The sequence below is a fragment of the Argopecten irradians genome, chromosome 5 (assembly GCF_041381155.1).
Source record: "Argopecten irradians isolate NY chromosome 5, Ai_NY, whole genome shotgun sequence".
In the NCBI taxonomy this organism is placed as follows: domain Eukaryota; kingdom Metazoa; phylum Mollusca; class Bivalvia; order Pectinida; family Pectinidae; genus Argopecten; species Argopecten irradians.
This window is the reverse complement of record NC_091138.1, coordinates 25,872,975-25,890,896: the sequence shown is the minus strand read 5'-3', so window position 1 is coordinate 25,890,896 and position 17,922 is coordinate 25,872,975. Positions and strand designations below refer to the sequence as shown.

General features: G+C 37.9%; 1 protein-coding gene across 9 annotated transcripts in view; it reads right to left on the bottom strand.

The window, feature by feature from the left end:
- The window catches only part of LOC138323344 (calcium/calmodulin-dependent protein kinase type II delta chain-like), a 92,540-nt gene that overhangs the window by 32,710 nt on the left and 41,908 nt on the right, over positions 1–17,922 (bottom strand). For 6 of the 9 annotated variants that reach the window (XM_069267914.1, XM_069267916.1, XM_069267910.1 and 3 more), the window contains exons 6-9: positions 15,398–15,470; positions 7,251–7,353; positions 595–678; positions 10–104 (exon numbers count right to left, since the gene is read on the bottom strand). In XM_069267914.1, the coding sequence (XP_069124015.1) occupies positions 10–104; positions 595–678; positions 7,251–7,353; positions 15,398–15,470 (355 nt within the window). Of the gene's footprint in view, positions 1–9; positions 105–594; positions 679–7,250; positions 7,354–15,397; positions 15,471–16,569; positions 16,643–17,922 lie in introns of all 9 variants that reach the window. The other 3 variants (XM_069267912.1, XM_069267920.1, XM_069267918.1) reach the window with 1 other exon arrangement.

The following is a 17,922-nucleotide window of genomic DNA, read 5'->3' as shown; positions in this document are numbered from 1 at the left end:
GCTACTTACATCGTAAGCTCCCGCTTTAATCTGAGCGTAAAGTCTGTGTTGGTCTTCATCCCAGAATGGTGGATAACCAACCAAAAGTATATAGAGTATCACACCTAAAACAAAACCACATCTTTATTGAAAAAATAATATCCTCGTTATCCTAGCGTCACATCATTTTCCCCGATGTCATTTTGAATGACGTCACAATGAATTTCCAGCCTGTTAAAAAAGCTCCAGGTCATATTACAGACCTATAACATTCTTGCTGTACTCTTTTTTCTTTTTTCATTTTTTTTTTTTTTTTTTACTAGTTGAAAAATAAATAATGGACAAAAGAATTATAGTTACTCATTTAATTGTGATTTGGCAATTTAGAAATAACAATTAATGTTGAAGCTATTAAAAACTGAATTTGTTTATGTATGCAGATAAAGTTAATGACCAAGTAAGAAATCAAACTCAAGAATATTTTTGAAGGTGCTGGTTGAATGCAAATCAAATCAGGTTGAACTTTATCAATTATTACAAGGTTATAAGTAGGTGGTCTAGATTAATGTGTGTGGACTAGGAATGCGTTATTATAACGAGCGTTGACAGCCTTACCACATGCCCATATATCTACAGGTTTTCCATAAGGATCTTTCCTGAGGACCTCTGGGGACAGGTAGCCGGGAGTTCCAGCAAAGCCTGAAAAATATACATATTAGGGTCATAATAATTCATGACGCAGCATGGACAGACGAGGGAACCAGACTAACTGATGAATCTGTATCTTACAAAAGCTTGAGTCTGATGCTATAGATCAATCTTAACAATCACATTAAAGCTACATCAAATGTGCTAGATATTTTACTTGACTGACAGAAGGAATTTATCAATGTCTTTTGAACTGCTGTTATTGTTCAGGTGTGTCATATTAACATGTACATTAAAGGTTACTATACTTCAAGGTTTGATTCAATTCAAATCAAAACACACTCCATTTTACCATTGATATTGCTCTTTTGTGTAAGTATTTCAAAATAACTTGATATAATGAGACTGAATTGTCCATCTAAAATGACCAACAAATAAACAAAACAATAAAAGAAAAATATTATCATATTCCTAACTGCTCACCTCAGATGAATAACCAAAGGTAAATCAACAACTAAAGTAAAGCCATTAAATACGTACAGGATTTTCAGTACAAGTTTATGTGTAAAGCTACATATAATATCTAGAATTGTCTTTAAGACATAAATGCACCCTATTTTATGTGACGTATTGGGAGAATAGAACAGGAATGGGACAGAAACGGGACAAGGATAGGACAGGAAAAGGACGGGAAAAGGACAGGAAATGGACAAGGATAGGACAGGAAAAGGACGGGAAAAGGACAGGAAATGGACAAGGATAGGACAGGAATAGGACAGGAACAGGACAGGAATGGGACAAGGATTGGACAGGAATGGAACAGGAATGGAACAAGGATAGGACAGGAATAGGACAGGAATGGGACAAGGATTGGACAGGAATGGAACAGGAATGGGACAAGGATAGGAAAGGAATAGGACAGGAACCGAACAGGCATGGGACAAGGATTGGACAGGAACAGGACAGGAATGGGACAAGGATAGGACAGGAATGGAACAAGGATTGGACCGGAATGGAACAGGAATGGGACAGGAATGGGACAGGAACAGGACAGGAATGGGACAAGCATTGGACAGGAATGGGACAAGGATTGGACAGGAACAGGACAGGAATGGGACAAGGATAGGACAGGAAATGGACAAGAATAGGACAGGAATAGGACAGGAACAGGACAGGAATGGGACAAGGATTGGACAGGAATGGAACAGGAATGGGACAAGGATAGGACAGGAATATGACAGGAATGGGACAAGAATAGGACAGGAATGGGACAAGGATTGGACAGGAATGGGACAAGGATTGGACAGGAATGGGACAGGAAATGGACAACGATAGGACAGAAATGGGACAGGAACAGGACAGGAATGGGACAAGTAAAGGACAGGAATTGTACAGGAATGGGACAAGGATAGGACAGGAAAGGGACAAGGATAGGACAGGAAAGGGACAAGGATAGGACAGGAAAGGGACAAGGATTGGACAGGAATGGGGCAAGGATAGGACAAGAATGGGACAAATAAAGGACAGAAAAGGGACAAGGATAGGACAGGAATATGACAAGGATAGGACAGGAATGGGACAGGTACAGGACAGGAATGGGACAAGGATTGGACAGGAATGGGACAGGAAATGGACAACGATAGGACAGAAATGGGACAGGCATGGGACAGGAATGGGACAAGGATAGAACAGGAATTGTACAGGAATGGGACAAGGATAGGACAGGAATGGGACAAGGATAGGACAGGAAAATGACAAGGATAGGACAGGAATGGGACAGGAATGGGACAGGAATATGACAGGAATGGGACAAGGATGGGACAGGAATGGGACAAGGATAGAACAGGAATTGTACAGGAATGACACAAGGATAGGACAGGAATGGGACAAGGATAGGACAGGAATAGGACAAGGATCAGAATGGGACAAGGATGGACAGGAAAGAGACAAGGATGGGACAGGAATGGGACAAGGATAGAACAGGAATTGTACAGGAATGGGACAAGGATAGGACAGGAATGGGACAAGGATAGGACAGGAAAAGGACAAGGATAGGACAGGAATATGACAAGGATAGGACAGGAATGGACAGGAATGGGACAGGAATATGACAGGAATGGGACAAGGATGGGACAGGAATGGGACAAGGATAGAACAGGAATTGTACAGGAATGAGACAAGGATAGGACAGGAATGGGACAAGGATAGGACAGGAATAGGACAGGAATAGGACAAGGATAGGACAGGAATAGGACAAGGATAGGACAGGAATAGGACAAGGATAGGACAGGATGGTATGATATGAGTAACAATCTTGGCATTCTATATATTCAAAGATGAGAGCATGAGAATCTACTGAACTCTAGTGTACAGGTCCATCTAGAACATTCCAGACACAAGCCCAGATATCATTAGTGTTCAATAGCGAGACAGAAAAAAGAATTAGTCGGCCTGCTGAAGATGTGTTCAGCAGGCCCTTGTGTATATGTGACAGTTAATCGGTCGAGTGACATACTGTCCGGGGCGACTGGGATAAAAATGGTGACGAGATAAGGATAATCAACTGCCTGATTGGCTGTACTGCTGACCTATCAAGTCGCCATTAAGATTACCAACAAACGGCACCATTCACAATCTTATCAAGTCATCCATGGCTAAAATTTCCTGTCAAGGATTCCATCAGTCAGGGATAGCAGTCGACTGGTGACGGGCCCTGTTCATTGTAGTGTTTTATGAAAGCCAATCTTAGCTACACAGCTACAGTGGCACAATTTACTCGATTGGAACCAAGCCTGTCTCGGAGAAATCCCTGGACACGTGTGATTTGTGTAAGGTCTAAGAAATCTGCCAAGGCTTTGTCGAAGGCCTAGGCTAAACATCCTACCTTTTGGCAGTAGGGTAAAAAAATTTAAAAGGTGCATCAATTTCTATTTCCTTTCAAAGGGCAAGACTTGATTTCTTATCTTCAACATTAGTTTCTAATTATAATACATATCAAAGTAAACTTGATCTACATACATGAATATCAAATACATTTCAAGAAAAAGCTAAATAAATACCTAACACAAATTTAAAGAATGGTAGATTTTGTTTTCATACAAAATCATGTACTAGTACACAAAGGCATACATGTTTCAACAAACTGTCCATCTAGCTGGAACCTTGCAAAAAAAAGTTTTTGAATTATCTTAGAATAAAACCTTTATAAGACATTTTCACCGACGAACTTTACGATTTACAATATCAATAAATTAAACAGCAACAATCAAATTCAACTATCATGTGACATGTATTCTACAAACAAAGGCTAAACCTTCAATTCTAAATCCCTGTTTCTCATTCATATGTTATCTAACTTAAAATTCAGTTGAACAAGTTAGCTTTAATCCAAAACAAATTTATTATTTATTCATACATCTGTCATGAATAAAGGACTTTTCATATGTGTGCCATACAATATAGCCTTATCTACTAGATTCCTATTGGCTTGTAAAGTGTGTCGGGTTTTAGACATTCACATCTGAATATCAGGATTGTTAGGGTCATTTCAATTGTATGTCAAAAATTTCCCATACTAATCAAAAGCTACCAATGAAAAATTTTAGTAGAGAAAAACATTGATAAACAAGAGGCCCAGAGGGCCTGTATCGCTCACCTGGTTTTTTGTTAGTAATTATCACAAGACTCTGACAATTAGAAAAATAAGCAAATTGACTCCCAAAGTTTAATTTTGAATCACAACCATACAATGATGCTATTGATACCATACAAATATGCTATCCAATACATAGGTTCAGAGACAAAGTAATTTATATGAAAATAGTAGCCTAATTGACCTTTTGACCTCGCATCTATTGCCGTCTAAGGCCCCGGGGGTCAGCCCTATCATTTGTACAATTTCAAATCCCAGCCCTATAAGGATGCTACCATTGCATTATAAGTGCTCTTCCATTCTTAGTTGCAGAGAAGAAGTCGTTTATATGGAAATAGCTAAATTGACCCCTTTTGACCCCACCCTTCAGGCCCCCGGGGGGTCAGCCCCATCATTTGCAAAATTTTGAATCCAAACCCTATAAGGATGTAACCATTGCATTATGAGCGTAATCCCATGTTAAGTTGCAGAGAAAAAGTCATTTATATGGAAATTGACCACTTTTGACCCCGCCCCTCAGGCCCCCGGGGGGTTAGTCCTATCATTTGCACAATTTTGAATCCCCACACTATAAGGATACTACCATTGTATTATGGGTGCTATACCGTGCTTAGTTTCAGAGAAGAAGTCGTTTATATGGAAAGAGCCAAATTGGCCACTTTCGACCCCATCCCTCAGGCCCCCTGGGGGTCAGCCCCATCATTTGCACAATTTTGAATCCCCACCCTATAAAGATGCTACCATTGCATTATGGGTGCTATACCATGCTTAGTTTCAGAGAAGAAGTCGTTTATATGGAAATAGCCAAATTGGCCCCTTTTGACCCCGCCCCTCAGGCCCCCTGGGGGTCAGCCCCATCATTTGTACAATTTTGAATCCCCATCCTATAAGGATGCTATCATTGCATTATGGGTGCTATCCCATGCTTGGTTTCAGAGAAGAAGTCGTTTATATGGAAATAGCCAAATTGAACCCTTTTGACCCCGCCCCTCAGGCCCCCCGGGGGGTCAGCCACATCATTTGTACAATTTTGAATCCCCAACCTATAAAGATACTACCATTGCATTATGAGTGCTATCTCATGCTTAGTTTCAGAGAAGAAGTCGTTTATATGGAAATAGCCAAATTGACCCCATTTGACACCGCCCCTCAGGCCCCCGGGAAGTCAGCCCCATCATTTGTACAATTTTGAATCCCCACCCTATAAGGATGCTACCATTGCATTATGGGTGCTATCCAATGCTTAGTTTCAGAGAAGAAGTCGTTTATATGGAAATAGCCAAATTGACCCCATTTGACCCCGCCCCTCAGGCCCCCGGGGGGTCAGCCCCATCATTTGTACAATTTTGAATCCCCACCCTATAAGGATGCTACCATTGCATTATGGGTGCTATACCATGCTTAGTTTCAGAGAAGAAGTCGTTTATATGGAAATAGCCAAATTGACCCCATTTGACCCCGCCCCTCAGGCCCCCGGGGGGTCAGCCCCATCATTTGTACAATTTTGAATCCCCACCCTATAAGGATGCTACCATTGCATTATGGGTGCTATCCCATGCTTGGTTTCAGAGAAGAAGTCGTTTATATGGAAATAGCCAAATTGACCCCTTTTGGCCCCGCCTCTCAGGCCCCTGGGGGGTCAGCCCCATCATTTGTACAATTTTCAGTTAGTAGCCCATAAGGATGCTACCAGTCAAATTTTGTTGAAATCCGACCAGCGGTTATGGAGAAGAAGTCGATTGTTGACGGACGGACGGACGGACGGACGGACGGACACGGACGACGGACGACGGACGACGGACGACGGACGACGGACGCCGGACGCCACGGTATGGCATAAGCTCACCTTGGTCCTTCGGACCAGGTGAGCTAAAAAGCATAAAAGTTTTCCAAACCTTGCTTACTGCATGGTTCGCCTTTATATCTATAGTTACTGGTAGATATCTGCTAACATCATACTTACTAAACCATGCTTGCTGGTCGCCCTGTATTTCTTTAGCTAGATCTCTGCTAACATCATACTTACCAAACCATGCTTGCTGGTCGCCCTGTATTTCTTTAGCTAGATCTCTGCTAACATCATACTTACCAAACCATGCTTGCTGGTCGCCCTGTATTTCTTTAGCTAGATCTCTGCTAACATCATACTTACCAAACCATGCTTGCTGGTCGCCCTGTATTTCTTTAGCTAGATCTCTGCTAATGTCATACTTACCAAACCATGCTTGCTGGTCGCCCTGTATTTCTTTAGCTAGATCTCTGCTAATGTCATACTTACCAAACCATGCTTGCTGCTCGCCCTGTATTTCTTTAGCTAGATCTCTGCTAATGTCATACTTACCAAACCATGCTTGCTGGTCGCCCTGTATTTCTTTAGCTAGATCTCTGCTAATGTCATACTTACCAAACCATGCTTGCTGCTCGCCCTGTATTTCTTTAGCTAGATCTCTGCTAATGTCATACTTACCAAACCATGCTTGCTGGTCGCCCTGTATTTCTTTAGCTAGATCTCTGCTAATGTCATACTTACCAAACCATGCTTGCTGGTCGCCCTGTATTTCTTTAGCTAGATCTCTGCTAATGTCATACTTACCAAACCATGCTTGCTGGTCGCCCTGTATTTCTTTAGCTAGATCTCTGCTAATGTCATACTTACCAAACCATGCTTGCTGCTCGCCCTGTATTTCTTTAGCTAGATCTCTGCTAATGTCATACTTACCAAACCATGCTTGCTGCTCGCCCTGTATTTCTTTAGCTAGATCTCTGCTAATGTCATACTTACCAAACCATGCTTGCTGGTCGCCCTGTATTTCTTTAGCTAGATCTCTGCTAATGTCATACTTACCAAACCATGCTTGCTGCTCGCCCTGTATTTCTTTAGCTAGATCTCTGCTAATGTCATACTTACTAAACCATGCTTGCTTTTCGCCCTGTATTTCTTTAGCTAGATCTCTGCTAATGACATACTTACCAAACCATGCTTGCTGGTCGCCCTGTATTTCTATGGCCAGACCAAAATCTGCTAACTTTACTGCGGCTCCTTTGGCTTTGCTAGCTAACAACAGGTTTTCAGGCTGTAAAAGAACACATAAAAGGTCAAACTTCTACTCACTTTCACAATGCTTTATCTTTTATAACGCTACTACAATGTCTAATTCTCTAGGATCGCTAACATCACTATCTTTACAAACCATTACACTCTAGACTCAATCATCATACGTATTACTCTTCATATCCAAAGTACACAGATACATTACAGACCAATCCAAACTCTAGTTCTGCCAATTGTGATATTGGCATCAACACCATGACCCATCATTGTTTATAGTGAGACTGGTATGTCTCTGTCTCCAAGTCAATTCTACTAAAGGTGCACCAACGGTTTAAATATAAGAGACTCAGATCATGTTGTATGACATGAAAAGGCACAATGTCATTTTGGGGAGTTATATAAACAATATGTTCTATAAAACATGAAAAGCATGTCAAATAGTACATATCGTTTTAATAAATTAGATAAATGTTATATATTGTCTATGAAACATGAAAAGCATGTCAAGAAAATTACATAAATAACATATAACATGTTCTCTTTATACCTGGACATTACGACTTGTAGACTATCAGTCGTTTTGGGGTAACTATACTGCTGAAGATCATTACGTTTATGACCATAATAAATTGCTAATGAGTAAAAAACATCATATCACTTCTTTCTGTTGTACGATATCAATATCAAATGCAGATTTTCATATAAACCTTAATCTATTAAATAGCTTTCATAGTGCTCTTTGCTCTATTCATAGCTTTTACAATTCAATGTTTTGTAGCTGAGAAAAATCACAATTCCAGCCTGAAACTTGGGACATGGCTAGCCGTTATTTATACAATAAACAAATTTTATATGTTAAAATAAATGACTGTTGATTGAATATATATATCTATAGTACAAACAAAATGTGAATATTTCACATATACCCTACCAAAGAACTAGTTGTACCTATATAAGGACTGTAAACCTGATCCTTAAGTGGACACATCCACAATGTCACATCAGTCACTGACACCTAGTACACATTATATATTTAACAAATTACCATATCTGTCCATCTACAGTTTAGGAAGTCATTTCACTTCCTGTGTAATCAGTTTCATTTTCCTGTATCTATTGAGTGAGCGAAATCCTTCTTCATTATCGGAGACTAGATAATGGTGTCTGATAGATACTCTGTATCCTTCACTGATCATGCCGGAGTCTCTGTATATCCTTCACTGATCCTGTCCAAGTCTATATACGTCCATTAAAACTTCCGGTCATCTATACAGGCGAGGTCCATCCCCTCACAAGGTGCTTCTGTTCATTTTGTCTTTATTTCAAGCTATATGTTCCCCAGATTAGCTTCTATAGCCGGGAATGATGCCTATTTATCTAATAATACTTTTAAAGATGTTTTTTCTTAATCTTGATGAATGAAATGTCCACTTTAGCAATTTGATAACTAAAGAGCACAATTGTTATGGATTGAGCAATGAAGTAATATATATATCCTCTTTTTAAAAATGATTTTAAAGGGACAATTCAGTCTAAGAGAACATTAAAATTTGTACATATATCGTAAAAAACCAGTTTTAATGGAAATTAGATCAGTCCGTTTAACTGTGATATGCCAGAAAAGCCCATGGTGGTGAAATGTGTGTGAAATGTTCAACCTCGCTCGCTGTCCGCGATTACACATCGTGGTCGAACATCTTGTATGCCGAACCCTGTCCCTTGCTCGTAGAGTAATGCAACTCTTGTCTAGAACTGCTCAAATCGCTCTGACAGTAGTGTGTTTACCTTATTAGGAGAATTATCTTGCCTCAAAATCATTTTATCACCTCCTCAGTTGTTATGTAGTTCATTTGTTTAACGTGCGTGACTTTGGCTCGGGTATGAGTACAGCGTACTTATTGTACCTGCTTAATTGTATTGATCAGCGATTTATAATCATAACGGTATCGATTAAAATACTAAACATTGACATGGAATATGTTTCATAAGAAATGTAGAACAATACATTTATGCTATAGTTTGCTTCTTGATTATGTAAAAGAATTAACCTGAGTGAATTTTCTCTTTAAACAAATTTTGGAAGTGGAGGTCATGATGACAATGACCTTAATTTGACCTAAAAACAGGGTCAATGTAATTACAACAGGTCATATACTTTTGTTCTCATTCAAAATTACAAGGTGAAGGTCATTGCAGTACAAAAAAGAGTAAACACTCTTAAAAACAACTGATAGCATATATGCTTGTATTTTGTAATATTTTTTTTCAACAGATTCAATGTACAAAATTAGATGTAACTGTACTGTGACCTCATTTTAACATATGAGCTAGAGATACCATTGACTTTTTGAAGCAGGTATCCTCTGAACATTTATCTGAGTGGTGCCCTTACCAGACAGGTAGCTAATTTAACTTGTACGCATGTAATGCAGATGATGGGTAAGATTTGAAGCCCTATAATTCTGGCAATGCCAAACTTCACTCTCGTCAAACACTTGTAACAATAAAATTGATTTAACAATAATAAATCAGAACTAGGCCCTCTAAGATACTTGAAATTCTGAAGTGGTAATAACAGATCAGCATTTTCAGCGATCTTAAGCTGCTGCCATCAATTGGCTCATGTGAAGTACTCGCTACACTGATGCTGCCTTCACAGGAGACAGCTCTGCACCAATAACTATCGTCTTCATATTGCTTTTACTCAAATTACTTCATGTTCACAAGAACAACAAATAAATAGTTTCACTAGCATTGATTTTCTCACATTACTCTTCCAATCCTACACAGGGCCATGCCAGCAAACAATCACTTTCTCAAATTATCATCACGTTGAAAATTTCTCAGACAATTTCGGAAAGGAGAACAGAGATCTGAGAATGTTGATAGATCTATCAAAATAGCAAATCTTGGAAAAGCAACATGATTTATCAAGTCTGCAAAAAATGGTAGGGGAGCAAATATGAGAAATTCAAGTGAATGCACTCTTGAGGCATCAAATTGTCAGGAGCCGATTGATTACGTTTGTCTTCCACAAAAGCCCAATGATAAACACACAGTGCCCTGCAGTAACCAGCAGAATGTTATCAGTATAAACAGGACATTTCTCCTCATCAACTAAGATGATGTTCTTGTTACTTGTTCTCACCATTCACTGATTCCTTCTCAGCTCTACAAGACGTCTCCGTCAACCCCAAGGGTACGACAGATTGCCTGTGCTGGCATTCTAGAACTGAAAGTCGGCAGCAATCACAAGTAGTTTTATGTGCCATGAAAGAAAAAAAACACCTAACAATTCCAAAATAACAAATCACTTTGAACAAACAGTAAAGGTTTATAATGACTACATACAGCCACAAACTCTGTTGTCGTGCATGACTCCAATTACCTTCTTTTTCTTGAACAAAATGCCTTAATATAAAGCACTCTTCAATAGTTCACAGATATTAATCAATGACTATGTGATATCAATGTCAGAATTCAAGAAAAAGAGTTCAGCTTTTAACAGCAAATAAGTCTTCTTTCTATTTCTAAAGAAACAGTCTAAGTCAAAAAAAAAAAAACAATACTTTAAATTGTAAAGATTAACAGGACTTTTCAGCCAATTCCTGAACTTTCAGAGCACTAACATTAGCGAGAGAGCTTGTATGACAACAGGATGTACTATATATGTACCTAGAGCTATAGAATGCTAAACAAATTACTATCTATTAAGTTTGGAAATGTTGACCATGCATGTTTTCTTTTTGTGTAATTAGTCCTGACAAAAAATCTGTTAAGTGAAAAGTTGTCGCCGGCACCGGAAATGTAACATATGAGTCTAGCTTTTAGGATTTTTCCTCATGGACCAGACATCAATATTGATGATCCTGGAGGATTAGCACTTCTTGATTAACTAAATATCAGGATGTCACGCTTGACCGCTCCGCATGTCTGTTCCATTAATGTATACCAACTGAAATGTCTGTCCCGCTAATATTCTGACACGGACTACGAGTTCGCTCACACAGAACACGCAGACAAGTAATGTCACATCCTTTACAACCAATGGAACAGATTCCTGATCCCAGAGCAATGAAATACTACATGGATTAGACATGTGGTTTATCCTCTGCTATGTCCTTTTAACAGCTAAATCCTCCTTACAGGAATCAGGGTATAAGTCATGTGGACGCTAATCAAGTTTCCAGTAAAATCTAACGAAGATGAGACAGTACTTGTGTTCTATGTTATGTTTTGGTTGTTGTCTTGTCAAGGTTATGTAATATATAGGTAATATCATAGACTTTAAGTGCACTTAGTGTGTTATAAATATTTTGCATCTTTCATCATTGTAATAATTTGTTTAAAAGCAATTCTGCGCTAAAATTTCATTTAGTTAAAATAAATATAGTTTGTTGTCCATAACATTATCAGGAAAAAGAGCCTAATTTCATAATTATCTCTTTGGATCACAATAAAACAATTATTGACAATCTAAAGTAGTAACCTTGGTAGAAGATCTATTTGGATAAAGTCATATGACTGAATACTGCTCTCTCACTTTCTGGATTTCATGTCAGTATAGGAACTCAGTCTAAAACACCAACTTGACTAGTTTGATATCATGATAAAGAAATCAAAGTTGCATTCATTTAACCATATGACAAACACCTTTTCCCCTGAACAGATTTAATCATCTTAACCTGTACATAACAATGATACTTTCTATACTCCTCATTATATCAAAGTTGGAACGTCTGGTTGTTGTCAGTGGGTTAAGTTTCCTACTTTTTGTTCCTATCTGTATGGTTCAGTAAGATCACATTATAAACTAGACAAAGCTATGGGAATTTTACTAAGAGGAAACATATAGGACAGTCACCTAAAACATATCATATAAGGGAAGGCTATCCCTAAATTACCAACTAGTTGTTGTGATAAGACGTCAGTTTTAAAAACAAAATAAGTAAGAGAACTGGAGCAACATTATAAAATGTATAGAAAACTGATGCTAACACAATATATATACAGAGCCTGTGAGTTTCACAGATTACTGATCGCCTACCCTAGCTAACAACAAAACACATGATTTCAGCCATTAATGTGTTTAAATAAAACAGGAATTCTGATTATTTCGATATCAACAAGAACTCCTAAAACATTCTAGGAAATGAAACTGCATTAATACAAAACTTTGGTGTGAAAATCATTAGACTGATTTCTGAACTGAAATTCCAATATTGGAAGCTCCATAAAGCTGTCACATGGTAGCAGCTAATGTGCAGAAGCAACTGTAAGAGGCCAGCACTTGAGTGGAAGGGCCACCAGGGACCTATCATGAGGCGAAAGCCTATCTCGCATTTCACAGCACAATACAAGTATAGACCATTAATGGCCAACACAGACACAGCTGACTGGGAGATTTTGCGCTTGACAGTCCCTGGTGGTCCTGCCTTAGACTAAACGGTCCTCTCCTGTGAAAACACTATGTACCCACTACTCTTCTCTGTAGCCTTTCTACATGTGAAAGAGGCTAGACATTTTACCCAAATATTTCCATTAGATGCATGGTGTGATCCAAATGTTTTCTCCAAAATCAATTACAGTGAATAGTTCTCTCAGAAAAATGAAATGAGTTTAGTCTTACACAATACATAATGCCATCTATCAGTCAATGTCATCTACTGTTAAAATAATCTGCCCTTTAAACGAGATGAAGAAAATTGGAATAACTGAACAGATCAACAGGTACTAAAGGACCACAAGAGTTCAGAATCTTACACTCATTTTCTCTCTTATTTAGTCCACTTGTTTCAGACCAGATGCTTCAACTTGATGATGTACTTATATTATTTGTAGTCTGATTGCAAGTCATAACAAGAGATCCCAGAGGGATCTTGGCGCCCACCAAAGAATGATCTATTTCTAACAAAGGAAAGAGGGATCTTTTCTCTGCTTTTCAAACTTTTGCAAACATACTACATATAAAATTTGAGACAGATCGCTTCAGTACTTTCTGAGAAACAGCAGTAACAAACTTCAACTATCAAAATCCAAGATGGCTCCTTGGCGGCCATCTTGCTGATCGATCGGTCCCAAATCGAAATATGCACAACTAGGGCCCAAGGGGAACCTATGTATGAAATTTGAGACAGATTCATTCAATACTTTCTGAGAAATAGCGATAACAATCTTTAACTATCAAAATCCAAGATGGCAGCCTGGCGGCCATTTTGTTGACCGATCGATCCAAAAACGCATTATGCACAACTAGAGCCCTAGGGGAACCTACATATGAAATTTGAGAAAGATCCCTTCAGTACTTTGTGAGATATAGCGATAACAATCTTTAACTATCAAAATCCAAGATGGCTGCCTGGCGGCCATCTTGTTGACCGATCGGTCCCAAAACGCAATATGCACATCAAGAGCCCTAGGGGAACCTACATATAAAATGTGAGACAGATCCCTTCAGCACTTTCTGAGAAATAGCGATAACATGAATTGTTAACGAACGGACGGACGGACGACGGACCATGGACAAAAAGCGATTTGAATAGCCCACCATCTGAAGATGGTGGGCTAAAAAGACAGAAACAATTTAAGTCCTTCGTAAAAATGGTAGATATGTCCTATAGATGTAAACGTCAACAAGTCGTTCATGAAGATAATGTACTGAAGAAATCTCTTTACATGTGATCAATTTGAGGTCTACTAAGATATCAATACCTGATATTCCTTTGCTTGTGTCATACCATAGAAGCAAACATTCGAGTATTAGACAAGCATATTTCCCATTTCTTTATCTTTAACTTGTACATATGTATTAGTTGGTTTTTTTATACAGAAGCTTCAGTCTTATTGCTACACTATTATTCAAAATTCCTAACATAACATCAAAGTTTTTAAAACAACAGGCAATTTGCACACCTGATTAAAGAGAGTTCAAATTAGTGATCGGGTGGTGTAGTGGTTAAGCCACTCGCCTTTCACCTAGCCGGCCGGGGTTCGATCCCCGGCACGGACGTGAAAAGGTCAGGGGTCACCTGCTCGATCACGTGGGTTTACTCCGGGCACTCCGGTTTCCTCCCACACTAAGATCCCTCGCGCGCTTACATCCGGGCCATCGAGAGTGATTTGCATAAGTTGTATAACTTGTTTCTTAATCGATGTAAAATAAATAAAGTTTATATTTAAATTAGTTTTACTGTAAGGTTTGCCAGGAACACAATAATTGCCCCTAGTGTTTGTAGGACAATGATGCCTCTATATAAAACACTACTACTATACCCATCAATTCATGATAAGGGTACTACACAACAGGGTCTACTGGTTTGAAATCAGCAAAACCAACTATACAAATATACATTTTGATATTACATTTTGATTCATTCAATATAATTTAAACAAAATAAAACATTGGTTAAGAAATATCAGATTCAATATATCAAGATGTTTCTGCAATAAAATATGAGACAACAGACACATTTGAATATAGTACACAATTCAATGACATTTGCGGAATAAAGCAAACAATATATCACAACTAAGCTTGCAACACTGGCCACAGTTATATTATGTGGAATAAGTACAGCTAGCTGGCCAATAAGCATGGATAGTGATGTGTTAGCAAGGAGAAAGCAGACATCTCTGTACGTAATTAGGCTATCAGACAAGAAACCAAGCATTTATAGAAATATGCATTTATTCTACTGTTAGTATAAACAGTAACTCTAAAATTTCATTAATGTTCATTTTTATGAGGTGCATAATGTGACATTCTATTTAGATTTGACTATATACTTCAATCTGTATTTCATTTTTTAATATCAAACAATTAATACCGTTAAATCCTGATGACTTAATACAGGTTGACAACAATCCATTATAAGATTGGTTTATACTTCATTCCTTGAAATTTCTTAAAACTTCAGACAGAGGCATTTGATTCTTTGATATATATTTGCTAATTTTCCAATACAACATATATAATTGATATGTTCTAATACACGGTATATCAATAATAATTCTGATGTACTTTGTTATCCTGTGGTTGGACATCGTACCACCAATAATGTACTCACCTTTAAATCTCTGTGGACTATTCCATGTTGGTGACAATAGTTAACACTCTCTAAAATTTGCTGCATGCAGTGACTGAAATATGAAAACAAAGAAACCATCCTATATTACATACTAAATATCATTAGTGGACTATGAGATGTAGACTTAGTGTACTAATAACACAGGTTGTATATGGTTTCCAGTATTTTGGGATATTAAGTTTAACTAGGATTTCATAATGTTTTCATGCTTTTAAGCAGACTGATATCCCTCTGTGTTAATGTTGTAAAAGGTTTAATGTTCTTGTCTTACACTTAATGTGATATTTGTACATCCCCTTCCATTTCCAAGGAAATTAGAGAGGAATTATTACAATATAGATTATCATTTATTTTTACGGAAAACTGCCTGTATAGTTATTTCATTGACAATTTTCACTACATCTATGAAGACAGTTTCTCCTGCTGTCATTTTCATTATACATATCTAACTCCCTCGACTTTCTATAGCAAAGAAAAATTGTCTCAAGAAATCATCTCTCCAATTTATGTATTGCCAGTTATTGCCACTGGATTCCATTGCCTATCAAATCTGGATGTGTCGACTGAAGCATGTATTATCCCGACTACACACAGGGTTATCTCCCCTTACTGTCTGAAGATGGTTATCTCCCCTGTCTACACATAAATCTCCCCTCTTATCAGACCTATCAAAACTATAATAGCCAATAAAACCTTGGTAACACTTTCATTTAGATCACTGACTTACGCTTAAACCTGACATTAAAAAACATTACAGTGTTGTTTTCAAAGTCATTATTAGAATGTAACAACCTATTCACTTACAAACATAAAATATATTGTTTTAGGGAAGTTTATGTTAGAGTACATTAATGTTGCACTTTTTTTCTTTATCATTTTTTAGTATTCCAAGTTGGCACTAATATGCAAAATCAAGGTATTGGCTATGAAGCACCAATTCAAGGAGCAAATGTTCAGACAGAACTGGTCTATAGGTCTAGATATAGGAAGCCATGCACAACTGTATGATAGACAATATAAATCAGTAACAGAATTAGAGGCATAGCTGACCAGGCAAATCGTCAGTGGACTACAGAGCTACTGACCACACTGGCGGCCCGACTATGGAGGCAGGCAGACGATTCATCACAGCCACTCAGAGAAAAACCCACCTTAAGGTCACGATGAATAACAACATGATGGTGACAATGGTTTACACCTTCTAAGATTTGCTGAATACAGTGACTGAAAAGTGGAAATTGTTCAATTCACTCCAACATGCACATTATGAATAACAGTACTCTGACATTATCAAAGACCCATCAAACTTTTCAACATTATACCCAATCTTTATTCTTTTGGCATTTATGACCTAATGTTGTTTAATTGAGTCATCATGCAGGCTATAATTTTTTTTTTCTATCCACGCCCACAAGATCAAAGTTTATTTTGACCCTGTTTTCTTTTCCTGGTCCATACCCTTTATAGACCAGTTATGCCCACCAACTTACATGTTTCCACTCCATTCCCATTTCTCTGGTTATACCTGCACAGTCAAAGGTTATTTTAGTTCACCAATGTTGTATACTTTAGATATGAATTTTTTGAACCAATTAAAGGTTACTTTTGATAACGCTCATAATAACTGCAGTTCAAACTGATTTTCTGTATTTTCATCCTACCTATTTTTCAGCCTCCTGCTGTTTCAAATGATTTTCAGTTTTTTCACCCTACTTATGTTTTAGCCTATTGTGCTGCTGTTTCAAATGATTTTCAGCTTTTTTCAGCCTACTGCTGTTCCAACTGATTTTCAGTTTTTCCAGCCTACTGCATTTCCAATATATACCACTATCTATTCATATATCTGTGAACACTATATAGCAGTCACACTTGAGTGCCTTATATCTACAGTTAATCTCCATCAAAGTTCATACAAGTGTGAACGACTAAACGAATATAACCTATTAACAATCAACTACAGTACTTATGTCATCTCATTCCGTAAACCTAATAAAATTTAGGCTATTTATTGACAATCTAAGGAACGGAGTCCCCAGAGGACTATATTGTGATAAAATTACCAGGCTCTGAAGAGGATTTCCTATAGACCAGTCACTAAGGAGATCTTGTTAGGGAATATCATAAGCAGGCTGTGTGAGTTCAATATCTAGCCAATCCCATAGCTGTGTCGCTGTACACACTGTCCAAAGGTGCTTTAATATCATTAAAAGTTTGGGTCAATGACACAAAATTAAGGTGCAATTAATAAAATTCCCTTGATAAATTAAACCTATTCCCCTACTAATTTTACTTCAATCTATCAACAAAGCTTGAATGGCCTAGCCCAGACACATCAGGAGGAAAACGAGGGTGTCCTGCATGCTTGATTCAAACAATATCGCCAGCCAAACCTAATCAATATGAACTACGGAGTAGGTGGTGAAAATTTTCCAAACATCCTACACTCTCATCATTTATTGAACAGTTAAAATGATATCATAGACTCTCATTTATCATAAATAGTC